Source organism: Acomys minous, assembly GCF_964271855.1.
Source record: "Acomys minous genome assembly, chromosome: 8".
NCBI lineage: Eukaryota > Metazoa > Chordata > Mammalia > Rodentia > Muridae > Acomys > Acomys minous.
In genome coordinates this window covers 44,550,509-44,564,097 of record NC_140489.1, presented here as the reverse complement: position 1 = coordinate 44,564,097, position 13,589 = coordinate 44,550,509, and the positions used below count along the sequence as shown (strand labels likewise).

At 41.7% G+C, this 13,589-nt stretch overlaps 1 protein-coding gene across 1 annotated transcript in view; it reads left to right on the top strand.

The window, feature by feature from the left end:
• The first annotated feature begins 429 nt into the window (after positions 1-429).
• Positions 430-13,589, top strand: part of PCNX4 (pecanex 4) — a 30,505-nt gene continuing 17,345 nt past the window's right edge. Inside the window, exons 1-2 of the mRNA XM_084793348.1 lie at positions 430-656; positions 9,012-9,754. Of these exons, the coding sequence (XP_084649474.1) occupies positions 9,066-9,754 (689 nt within the window). The 5' untranslated portion in view covers positions 430-656; positions 9,012-9,065. The remainder of the gene's footprint in view (positions 657-9,011; positions 9,755-13,589) is intronic.

Below are 13,589 nucleotides of genomic sequence, written 5' to 3'. Positions count from 1 at the left end.
TAGTAGTGTAAGAAAACAAGGTATTTGGTTTCAAATCTAAGGATAAAGGGGAACATGTTACCATTTAAAAGCATTCGCACACCAGAGGCTGTTGAATGGCCTTAGTTTTGTGGTCATTAATGGAGGTATCAGGACCCTAAGGGATTGGACTCCTGTTACACCCCCGAGTGAGCCACCGCGGGGTCTCAGAGATCCTAGGTTCGCAAAATGGCGGCCAAGCATTTATCTATCCAGCTTTGAGGCTCCTGGAGGAGGAACGTCTTGTCACCAAGGCAACCACGTTCTGGACGTAAGAGGCGAAGACCATAGCCATAGGAGGGTCCTGGCGCCACCCGTAGCTCTAGCCCCGCCCTGCCCCGCCCCACCCGGAGGAAACACCGCCCACCCCGCTCTGCCGCGCGGAGCACGTGAACGCGCCTCCAGCGGAGCTACAGCGGCCAGGGGCGGGGCGAGGCGCACGGCCCCGCCTCCGAGCACGCGTGCGCACTGGCCCCTGAGAGGCGTGAGCGCAGTTGATGTTAGCCATGGAAACCAGAGCTATCCTGGAGGCCCCGGGTCAGCTGCTGGTACAGTCGCATCCACCGTCGGGCGACTTCGCCGAGGGAGATGTGGTCCCGGGTCGCCCTCGCATCACCTCTCCCCTCCGGTGACTCCAGGTATGTCCGTCCCCAACACATCTGGGCCTTCTTTGCTGCCTTAGTTTCCGCGCTTGGGTACTGCCCGGTTCCCTCAGCTTTTATTACCACAAGAAACATCTTCCCGTTCCCTGTTAGAAAGTTTTTAAATGCAACTGTTGCTCTTTTTAATATACAGAGGGAACTGAATTGATAGAGGTAATGATCCAGTGCGGTTTTAACTTGACTGAGAACACTTTTGCAGCCCGTGGAGCTGCGTTCTATTTCTTTTGAGGCCTTTGTGAAATGGAGAATGGCCCTTTGGCCCAGATGAGGGATGAACATGTTGCCCTAATCAAATTCACAGTCTGTGCCGCTTTGGTAGAGTTCACTGTTTGTTAGTTGATCTACATCTCAAGCCCTTCCGCCCCAAATTTGTTCGTTCTTGGCCTCCTGGATATGTGGAGCTCGCTTCCCAGGTTTCTCCGTCTCTATAATCCTTTGCGTGTCTAAGACCAGAGTTTATTTAAATGAATCCCATTCCCGTTGTTTATTAGGTCTCTGAATTACGTCCTCTGTGCCTCTCATTTTGCCCTTACCAATTTTTTCACTAAGGTTTTTTTTTTTTTCATTAAGTTCCTGAGTTTAGAGAAAGCATTCTGATTATTTTATATCCGCCCCCATTCACACCAATTCACCCATAATTTCTCACAGCATCCAGGTCGTGTATTCCACAAGTTTTACCTTCCTTGCCTAAAGAAATGGCTGTTGGCTGTTAACTACAGTGGAAAATCTTGGGCAGGGAACCTTTTCATCTTACTTTGTAAAAGCTTTCTTGAGATTCATACAACTCATTTTCTGGAAGTGGACAACTCATTGGTTTTGAGTGTATCAACAGAATTGTGCAACCATCATACAGTCGATTTTGGAATAATATGATTACCTCCGAAAAAAACCTTATATTTTCAGCTGTTTTCCCTGATATTCCTACCCACATTAATTGTAGGCAGCCACTAATCTATTTTTGTCTCCACAAAATTATTTTAAATGTTCTATATAAACAACTTTAAAATGTGTGATTTGTGTGCATGCATCCAGCTTCTTTCACATGGGAGTAATGTTTTCCAAGTACACCCATGTTGGAGCTTGTATTCATTTTTGTTGTTAGTCTATTGTGTAGGTGTGTCCAGTTTTATTTAGCCGTTGATAGACATTGAGTTGTTTCCTTTTTTGCCAGTAACAATATGCTGTGGACATTTTATATACATTTTTGTGTAGGCATGTTTTCATGGCTCCAGTATAATACCTGGTCATGGAATAGCTGTGTCGTATGCTAATTCCCTTGGTTAGCCTTTTGAGAAACTGCTAGATTTTTCTAAGGCATTGAACCCCTTTGCACCACTATACATCCCTACCAGATGTGTTGGAAGGTTTTACATTAACATTACCGATGCTTTCTTTAGTCTTTCATTTTTATTTTATCCAGTCAAGGAAATTCAAACTATCTCATGGAAGGTTTGCTTCTTATTTCTTATGTCAAGCTTTAGTTCCCGGTCCAGCTGGTTTCCATCACCTGGAACTTGTTAATTCTTATTCTTAGTTCATCTTTTAAAAACCAGGTTGTATTTTCATCATTGAATCAGGAGGATTCATTATATATTCTAAATACAAATCTCTAATTATAGCCTTTTTACCATTCTGTAAGATGGTTCACTTCCCTGATGGTGAAGACTCCACAACACTCTTTTGCCAGAGTGTTAGGTACCAATGCCCTCATTGCTAGATAATAAGTTTTACATTTTTATACTTTGTGTATTCCTTTCAAGTCTACTATTCAAGAATCATCCCTACATACTGGGCAGGGGTGGCACATGCCTTTAATCTCAGCACTCAGGAGGCAAAGGCAGGCGGATCTTTGAGTTCAAGGCCAGCCTCGTCTACAGAGTGAGTTTCATGACAGCCACGGCTACACAGAGGAAACCCTGTCTCAAAAAACCAAAAGGGGGAAAAATCCTCAAGACAAAAGTTTGGTTTCATTTGACAATAAACTGGTATTCTTCAAAAATTCAGCTTGCCACTTGTTAACATTGTACCTTAGTTGTCATATAATATCATGAATTTTTACCTTTGAATAAAATTATTTCTGGCTATTTACATGAATATCAGACTTTACTCCAATGATACCTTAATTTGAGAGAAAAGGTTGTCAACCCAGTTCAACTATTAGGGTGGTAGAGATATGGGAGGATAATTTGAATCTTCAGCCGTTTCTTTCCATTTTAATATCCATGAGCAGTAGAATGCTGTGCTGTCTTAAATCTGTGTCTGCTAGACATAGGCTAAGATCATCAGAGAGGAGGAAATTCCAAATTCCTCTATAAGATTAGCTGCAGACCAACTTATGATTGATGGGTTGGCCTATCCCTGGCCTGGTGGTCATGGCTTCCATGAGAAAGCAGGCTGAGCAAGCCATGGGGAGCAAGCCAGTAAGCAGCACCCCTCCATGGCCTCGGCATCAGCTCCTGCCTCCAGGTGCCTGTCCTGTGTGAGTGCCTGGCCTGACTTCCTTTAATGATAAACAGTGATACAGAAATATAAGCCCCCCCAAGTTGCTTGGGTCATGATGTTTCATCACTGCAGTAGTAACCCTAACTAAGACAGCTGTTAATAAATATTCTGGTGTTGTACATTGGGAAAAGTGAAACAGAAGGAACAACTCATCGTACTACTTGTGAGGCATTGCCAGTTTGAAATAGCCTCCTATCTCATCATTTTAGGCTGCTTTTTTCCCTTGGGGGAGGGGCTGGGCTCCTAAGGGCTAAACATAAGGCCTCATACATGCTTATACGTATGCTGTCACCGAGCCCTTTTCCCAGACCTCTTTTTTACTTTTCAGAAATTTCAAACAAGCTTCCAGTAAGTTACCCAGGCTGGCCTTGAACCTGAGATCCTCATGCATTAACCCCCTGTGTAGTTGAGCTTAGAGACCTGTGTCACTTCGCTTAGAGATATTTACTATTTATTTTAATAGACTGCACATAGAGATTTATTTGGGTAGGGGAGCAAAACAAAACAAACAAGCAAACAAAAAACCTCTTCAAAAGACCTTCCCGAAGTCTTAATCCATGCCATCTTATAGGTTCAGAGAAATGTGATGACTCTTTGCATGTGCTTGGACCAATTTGCTTTCTGTGGTGGACAGCGGATCAGGAGTCACAAGGTGCACCATGTGTGTGTTCGCATACACCACGCGTCTTTTAGAAGGTTCTTCGGGAATTTAGTGTTTATTCATGATGTGCCATTCAGTTAAGATCCCTAGCGTTTGTACAGAATTAGAGTGGCAGCTGTCATTGTAGCTCTGAGTTCCAGCTGGTGCGCTCAGCAGTTTACTCCTGTCTCCCAAACACAGTCGCCACATCTATGTACTGCTGGAGTGGCTCCAGTGGTGACATGTGACTTTTACCTAAGATACGGAGCATTGAGCTGTTTCATGGTTTTGATTGCAGCAGTATGGGCTGTTTTACTTCTGTACTCGCCGTAAAGTATTTGTTTAGGAAAAATAGTAAATGCGGTGATGCTTGCAAAGTAAAACTTTGGTATATTTTCTTTCAAATTTTATGAAATATATTGTAGGAGGATGTCTGTTATATTCATGGAATGATAATATGATGCATATTTTAAACAGGCCTAAGTAAATTCCAGACAAGTGCCAAAAGTGCTACTCAGGAATTGGTTTCTTCTGGCTTGTGAGAAATGGGTTGGGGGCGTGTGCGTGCATGTGCACGTGCATGCATTCAACTACTGCTTGTTACTTTTTGTTGTATTTTTTTTGTTGTTTCAAGGGATTTCAGTCAGTATCATATGATTGATGAGTTGTAGTTTTGGTAACTAAGAATTCCCTGGCAGCAGACTGCCAGTTGGAACCGTTTCTTACCCCCGTGGGAATTCCGTGACTCAGATTCCAAATACAGCAACATCTCAGAGTCTGTTTTGTTGGCTCACTTTCAGAGTAGCATATGAAGGGAGCATATGGCCTAAATGAGCACTGTGGTGCCATCTTCCTCACAGCTGTTGTTTCCTTAGGCTTAGCTATTTTCCTTTGAACATGCTAGAGGTAGCAACCATATACGTGTTGTTGTCCTTCCAGACACTAACAGGCCTTCAGAAGCATATGCCAAACTGTTACTCAGGGAAAGCGTTTAGTTGTTATGATTAGATCTCTACAAATAATCCATGTTAACTTTTAGAATATTTCCCCACATAAATGTAATTAGTGGTACCTCAAAAAATAATTTTAAATTCTTAAATATTTTTAAACTTCTATGATCTAGAATGAAAATTAGAAGTTAGTTGGTACCAGCTGATTATATACTTTTTGCCCTATTGCCCATTAGTGAATTGTTAGGAAGCAGACGTCAGTTTTTAAAACATCTTTACAATGTTTAAAATATTTATGATGAAAATCAGTTTTTGCTCTGACGTTCTAGCTGTCAGATCTCGTAGTTTTCCGTTGTGATTGCCTGCATGCCCCTCCCCCTTGACTGGTGCGCTTATTCCACTTCTTCCTGTCCTAATTCATAAAGGTTCTGATCAATATAGGCCACTAGGTCTCAAAGTAGTTTCTATAAAATGCTAAGTGCATTTTCTGTTACTAGATAACATAAGAAAAGTGGGCTCTGTGGTCAAAACAAGTTTAGACAACTTGAGTGATGCATTTTAAAGAGGTTTATTGCCATAGACTTTAATTTCAGTGATTTCTCAAAGCTTGCTGATAACCACTGCGGCTCTCTAAGATGGCAGTCTATTGTGACGTTTCTCCTGGCTTCTTTGGCTGTAGGCTCCTTTTCAGGAAAAACTGACAAGACAAGCAGCCCTCTGTGTCCTTCCACCTTTTATTTAAATACCCACTAGCTAGCACAACTAAAGTCATCATCTCAGTAAATTTCCTTTTTCCTGAGGCTTCTTGAGCAAGTCCACGTTTGCATTCTCTCCTTTTGTAGTTCTTGGTGCTCTCACTTAGTTCGTGGTTATTCCTACTTCATTTGTGCATCCTCCTCTGTTTCTGCTTTGTCAGTGTAAAGTTTCTCCTTTCCTGATGAGGAGATTGAACTATAATATAGTACAAGGAAAGAATTAAAATTGGATTTCTTTCCAGCACCTTACTATTGTGGTTTCCTTGCCCCTAAGAGAACACTAGCTGTGTGTGTAATGCCCTCACACCCAGTCCTGTTCTCTTATTATTTTTGGATAACCTTCCTAGGCAAGGTCATCCCTCTGCTAAGCATGCCATCAGCAGCAGTCAGTACTTATTCCATAGTAAAGATAATTGGAGACACCTTCCATGGCCTAAAATGGGGAACAAGCAACCTACTGATTTACTGTTTTGAATGGAACAAAATATAAGAAACTCAAAAGCGGGGCTGGAGAGATGGCTCAGTGGTTAAGAGCACCGCCTGCTCTTCCAAAGGTCCTGAGTTCAATTCCCAGCAACCACATGGTGGCTCATAACCATCTATATGTGATATGGCGCCCTCTTCTGGCTTGCAGGAGTACATGCAAGCAGAGCACTGTATACATAATAATAAATAAATCTTAAAAAAAAAAAAAGCTAAATTCTTCACCCTCCCTTTAAACATGAAAGTATCATGTTTTTGTACTTGACACATCTCACTTAAGCTATGCCATTAACATAATACATGCTTCTGCATGCTAACGTGTTCTGCTGAGTTTGAGGAATCAAATGAATCTCTGGACTTGGCCCCTCACCACACATAATGTATTACTAGAAGAGAAGAGAAATGCATATGTAAAGGTAGCACGTGAAGAGCTTGCTCTGAGCTTTGCACGAGCTGGTGCACGTTATGAGTTGTACAGAGAGCTGTTTTAGGTACAGAGAGAAGGGAGACACTTCAGCCAATGTGTTGCCGGAGTTTAGGAGCTTAGACTGAGTCATGAAGGTTGACCGAAACTACTGACTAGAGGTGGGGAACACCACAGCAAAGGACATGAAAGGAGGCACCAGGGGAAACAGGGTGTTTGCAGGACGTGGCATTAACAGTTGTAGAAGACACTTAATCTGAAGAAGTAGCAAATGTTATAACAATAGTTTCCTTGGTATCCCTAATAAAACTTTCAATACCTACACAAGTGATAGCCAGCTTTCTAATACACAGGGTGTACACTTTTAATGCAGATGCAATGAACAATGTGTGAATTTTACTGTCTATTTCAGGAGCATCTTTCAAGACTATCAACAATAGAGTATTGCAACAGGTTCAGAAGTACTAAAAGGAAAATTAATGTGCTTAGTAACGTAACAGCTTCGCATGGTACCACTTTTCTGTCTGTCTCTATCTTGTTTTCTGACTTCTCTCAACTCCATGGAGAAATCTTTACAATCCTGACGATCCAATGAGGCTCTCTAATGGCATCTGCCATAGATAACTCATACTGGCATGTTTACCCCCATCTGCAAGAACGTGACCTTCTGACCCTGTGACACTAGGAGACTATTTCAGAACACTAAGTGTAAATCATTGAGGCAGATATGCTTCTTACAGAGAGGAAAGCAAAAAAACCAAAACAAAACAAAAACCGGATGAATGAACACATGAAGAAAAGCTTAGGGTGTTAAGATTCCTGTCTCAGTCAGTCCCACTGCTGTGAGTAGATGCCATGACCACGGCAACTCTTATAAAGGACAACATTTCACTGGGGCTGGCTTACAGCCATTGTCATCATGGCAGGACGCAGGACAGCAGCACACAGGCAGACATGGTGCCGGAGAGGAACTGAGAGTTCTGCATCAGGATCGGCAGGCAGCAGGAAGAAAGAGTGCCACTGGGCCTGGCTTGAGAGCATCTGAGACCTGAAAGTCAACAAGGCCACACCTACTCCATTAAGGCCACACCTCCTTATAGTGTCACTCCCTATAGGCCTTTGGGCCATTTTCATTCAAATCGCCAGGATTCCCTATCTGCTGCTCTGGTAGCTTGTGAACACACGTGGCTGCTACTTAAGTAAAAGCTACACATGGTTGTACACAGGACTAAGGGCAGCTGACTAAAAGTGTAAGCGCACAGATGTTAACACTTTATAGACCATCCTAACAGCATAGCAAACAGGTGTTGCCTGACGCTGGTTAGATAGACTGGATTAGCCGAAGGACTTATTTAAAGGGCTATTTTAAGGTGTTAAGTTTTCTAGCCTAACGAATGATCCACTGAAGTAATATTCTTCTAGCTGATCTTATATCAGACTATTGGTTTTGTTGTTTTTAGTTTTTATCTTCAGAATAAGCTGTCTCAGAAAATGCACTGTACTTGATACTTAAAATTGTTATGACCTTTGAGTGGAAGCAACCTATACTAAAAGACAAAAAGATGCACTGGTTATTTCTGGCATACTGTGGAACAGAGAGACTGAAAAATGAATTCTCAAGTAGCTATTAAAAATAAGCATCTACTCTGAATTCTTTCACTTCCAGCTTATTTTTCCTTCTACTGCATCTTACAGGTGGATGATGAGGATGTAGAGACGAGTTCTCACCACTAGCCCTGGCTGATAAAATTGGCCTTGAACTCAGAGCTCTGCCTGCTTTCGCCCCTGCCCCTGCCTCCTGAATGCAGGCCTTAGAGATCTGGCTCCCTACTCTATTTGAACTCCCACTTTCCATATTGGCTTTTATTGAAATGCTACTAATTTTATATAATAAGATTTGACAAATTATTTGAAATCCTAAATTTATTGTAATTATTAAGTGATAAGCGTAACATCTAGTTTTATTTTCTACTTTGCTCCCCAAAGAATTATAGAGAAATATCCTTATTTAGAGAGTGGTGAATGGCAGTCTGTACATAGCCTGTTTGGATACATACTGTACATTTTATAAAATACAACCACCCATATTCATTTATATATTGTATTGTTGCTTTTATGGTACAGCACAAAAATAGGATTATAATAATAGAAGTCACCAAGCTGAAAATATTTACAATCTGGCCATTTACAGACAGTTTGCTGGCCCTGTGTAGAAGGAAAAGACCAATAGCAAAACTCAGTGGAAAGTAATAGACCTGCCAGCAGATCTGAGTGAGGAGAATTAACCTTCTGTATTCCTGTGGCCTCGGAAGTTAAACTAGGAGCTAAAAATCTAATATTGTGGATTATATGCTCAATAAATAATAAAGAATAAGATTTCTTTTTTAAAAATTAGTGTGATTATTTTGGAGAGAGAACAAACTTAGTACCAATCATGTTGTGAAGTATTAAAAAGAACCAAGGATAGAAATCCTGCTTGTAAAGAAACTACGGAAGTAAATAGAAATGTGGGCTGTATTTCCTCCAAGTCTTCTGAGTCATGTTTTTAAACAGTAATTTGTTTTCTCTCTTTCGTAGATACTGCTGATCATAAAGAAGATGTGACTCCCGGACCAACCCTGAGTGGGAAGCATGAGTTTAGATGTCCCTCTGCTAAACGATTACAAACAGGACTTCCTGCTGAAGCGCTTCCCGCAAACCGTTCTTGGAGGCCCTCGACTCAAGTTAGGCTACTGTGCCCCTCCTTACATATATGTTAACCAGCTTGTGCTTTTTCTGATGCCATGGGCCTTAGGTGGAACAGGAACTCTGCTGTACCAACTGGACATTCTGAGAGACTTCACAGCAGCAGCCCTTTCCGGGGGGCTAATGGTGTTCACCGCGTCCGTGATCCAGCTCATAAGCGTGTACGCCAAGAGCCAGTCGGTGCTGGTCAGAAGGATCATAGCCAGGGACATCTTAGCAGAGGAAGACGAGCACGAATTTACGAGCTGTGCTGGTGCTGAGACCATCAAATTTCTGATTCCTGGCAAAAAATACGTAGCTAATACAGTTTTTCATTCTGTTCTTGCTGGGTTGGTGTGTGGTCTTGGAACATGGTATCTGCTCCCAAACAGAGTTACCGCACTGTATGGCAGCCCCGGGGCCACTGCTGCGCTCTTTGTCTTTGGGTGGATAACACTTTGCATAGGAGAATACTCACTAATTGTAAACACTGCCACAGAGACAGCGACCTTTCAGACCCAGGATACTTATGAAATCACTCCTCTCATGAGACCACTTTATATTTTTTTCTTTGTTTCTGTGGACCTTGCACACAGGTAAAAACTTAACAGAATGCCTAATGACTTGCTTTGTTCTTAAGTGTACCTGGCAAGAGAGCTTTCCTTAGTGTTAGCAAGTGATGAATCAATGAATTAAAACTTAAGACTAAACTATTGGGGTAATTAGGTTGTTTTCGTGATTTATCTGTTAGCAGTGCTCTCTATAAAATATTCATAAGGAAGTAACAAATCTTACTGAAGAGTCAAAACATAGCAGGAATAGTCTAAGATACATAATTTATAAGTCTTGTATGTCATTTTAAATCAAGTTACTTTTTAAAAAGAAGTCTATGAGATAACCTGGGGGGCTGGAGAGATGGTTCGGCTGTTAAAGGCTAGGCTCACAACCAAAAATATAAGAGATAACCTGGGTAAAACTTGAGAAAAGAAGTGGATCTTTCTAGCAGTGTGGATCACTTAAAATGTATACACTTACTATTATATAAACAGCAAATTTAATGGATAAAAGATTTATAATTTTATAATAATACTAAAATATAGACAGAATGATGGTTTTTAAATTAGTTGTAGAAGGAAAATGCAAAATATTTTAAAGCAAACGTAATTTACAAAACTACTTCATACTCTTTTTTGTTTGTCTTTTCTAAATCCAGGATAGTGGCCAGGTAGAAATGTACAGGCATGTGATGGAGCAAATGCTTGTGTGGCAGAGTTCATTTCTTAAAGCCCTAAGCTGTGTGATGTCATTCCACAGTGGAGCCTGTGAGAGATGATGATATCATAAAGCTGGGCTTTGGTCTGACAGGACTGTTGCCTTTAAAAGAGACAGGAGAGGGCCTGGTCTCCGTTGCGGGCAAGGCAATAGTAGCTATCAGTAAGCCAGGATGGGTGTCGTCACCAGATGGTCATCCTGGCACCTGGAATTTGGACTGCCAACTCTAAAACCACGAGAAAACACATTCTATTGTTTAGGTGGCCCAGTGTGTGATATTACGTCACCTCAGGCTGACAAATACCTAAACAGAAAATGGAGGCAACATAACTGAGCAATTGGTAGACACTCAAAGATTTGGAGTGTGCAGGCTAGAAATTGAGGCAATAAAGCTAAGTGGGTCGTAGGTGGAGACCAGAAGTAATGTAGCCCCTTTAAAATAAACTAACAAAAGAACTTGGCTCAGGTTTCTTGGAAGGTAAAACTTGTAAATGATAAAATAGGATATCTTAGAAATTTTGAAACAAGTGTGTGAAGAAACAGTATTCATTTTGACAACTTACATTAAAATACAAAAGAAGTGAGGTAAAATATTAGGAAAAAAGATGTAGAATTTGAAATTTGGAAAATTCTAGTCTGTATTATAATGAATTCTGATGACAACACACTGCTGAGGCTACAGCGCTACTTCTTAAACCAGAACAAGCTGGTCTGAATTAAGGGGGTGGGGGTGATAAAAAGGGAGGGTGTGTTGGAATAATAAAGTGGAGAATGATGCCCAGTGTAATTCTGAAATCATCAGGGCCACTTCAGATGGCCTCTGTCTAGAGCTGTGGGAACAGGATCTCTCTTCAGAGCCAGGAGGATCAGTGGAGCTGTGCTGGTCACACCCACTCCAGGGTCTGAGAAAGGACAGAAGCAGAAAGAGTACCTCCCAAACCGAAAGATTGATGCAGTTTGTCTTGCTGTATTTTGTACTTCCTTGGAGCCAATCAGTCACCTATTTCTCTTTCCCTTCTACCATTTGTTATCGGGTGTTTGTCCTAGCCTGTATCACTGTTCAGTTTGGAAAGCACTTAACCTAGTTTTCAGGTTGCCCCAGGATTGTACCTTGAGCTTCACCCATAGCTAATTTAGGTGGTACATAGATAAGATTAGGCAAGTTTAGGGTGGGCATTTAGGTAATACCTAGATGAAGTTTTAGAACTAATGCTGGAAAAAGTTAAGACTTTGGGAACCATTAGGACAAAAATTCATTTTGTACTTGATAAGTATTAGGTCTTAGAGAAACTCAGGACAAACGGCCAGCTGAGTGCCTATGTAACTAACATCAAAGTAGACACTGCCCACCAGACTTTCGGTATCACAAGTACCTGCTGCAGGGTCATCCTGGCCTCTTCAGCCCCTGAGCTTCCCTTCCCTTTCCCCAGCTTCCCTTTCCTATGGAACTCAGCCATTTTGGTAGGTGCCCTCTTGGCCTCTTGGCTCATGTTTCCTTTCTTGGCCTCCTCTCTTCTTTCTCTTTTCTCTCCCCTTCCCCCAACACCTCATAGACCAGTTCAGTCTGGACCCCTCCAGATGCCTCTGGTTATTGTAGGAGTTACTTTTTAAGTTTTAATTACTGTGCCTAAGGTATCCATGAATAAAAATGCCTCTTACCTGTGAGCCCCTTGCCCAGGGACAGATACTTCCCTGGGAGTTGGAGGCTATTACTTATGGGAGATAACAAGTCACATGTTTTCATTCCCCCAAGCAAGTTTGTTGATCCAACTACACCAGATGTGCTTGATCACATGTGGGCAGGAGGTTCGGAGGCAGGAAATATGTCCAGATACATGATTGGTCCTGATGGGACATACAGTGGCCTTGTGGGGTTGCCTTTTAAAGCCTCTGCAAGATGTGACTCATGGCCATTTTCTGGGAACCCAGAGATGGACCTGGCCAGAGACTCTGTCAACCTGAGCAGTATTTAATTACAGCTTGCTTCAAATTTAGCTTTATACTATGGTTATGGTCTTATTCTCAACTGGTGGGATTAACACTGTTTACTTTTTCATATCCACAATAAACCTCCTCAACCATAACTTGGAGCTGTCATGCCCTCATATTTTATTCAAGAAGAACCAACATTGTGTGTAACTGGCCAAGAATGAAATATGGACTAAGCTGTGTGTTGCCCAATCCTTAATATAGTGTAATTAGAAGTAAGGCCTTTGAGGGTGACCAGGTCCCGAGCGTGCAGCCTGGTGTGATGGAGAAGAAGGGACACAGCCGACTGGCTTCATCTGCAGTGCTAGAAAAAGCTCTCCTTCTCATTCTTGCTGGAATCTTGGACTCCTAGCATCCTCAGCTTTCTCAACTTCGAGAATATAAATTTCTATGATTTTAAACCACCCAGTCTATTGTACTGTGTGATGAGGGGCCGAATTAAGTTATCAGTTTGTGTACTGAGCTTGACCTCAGAGGTCCTTAACTCTTATCTCTTCCAACTGTGCTACATGTGCAGGTCAGAGGACAGTGTGAGACCTATGCAATTCTTCACCTAATAAAATAAGAGGAAGATAAATGGTTCAATTGGTGTCCATCATTTACTAGCAAGTTATAATTAAATGCTTGATTTTTTAAAGTTAACTATAAAATTGAATGTGTTTATATGCCCTTTAAAAAAAAAATTCAAGTTTATAAGACTCAGAATTTTCAGAATATATTTTTTATTGTTACTACATTTGTTTTTCCTGGTTTGTTTGTTTGTGTTTGTTTTTTATTTGGTTTGGGGTGGGGGGTGTTTTGTTTTGAGACAAAGTCCTGGCTTTCCTGGAACTCACTGTTTGGGCTAGGCTAGCCTTGAACTCACCGAGATCTTCCTGTCTCTGCCTCTGATAAACCAACCTCCTGCCTCTGCCTCTGATAAACTAGCCTGCCTTCATCTTGGGCTTGAAAGCCATCTTATGGTAAAGACACACTAGGTTCATACCTATTTATGATTAAATCTGGTTCCTCAAGGATTGAACTATGCCCCACCTGTAACCTTGACTGTAGAATGGTTCTGAACTCCCTGTTCCAGGAAATGGCAACCAGGCCTTTGTTTCAAGTTGTTAAGACCAATTTGTGATGCCTTTGTTCTGCCTCTGTGCCCCTGCTCATGTGCTGGCCAGATCC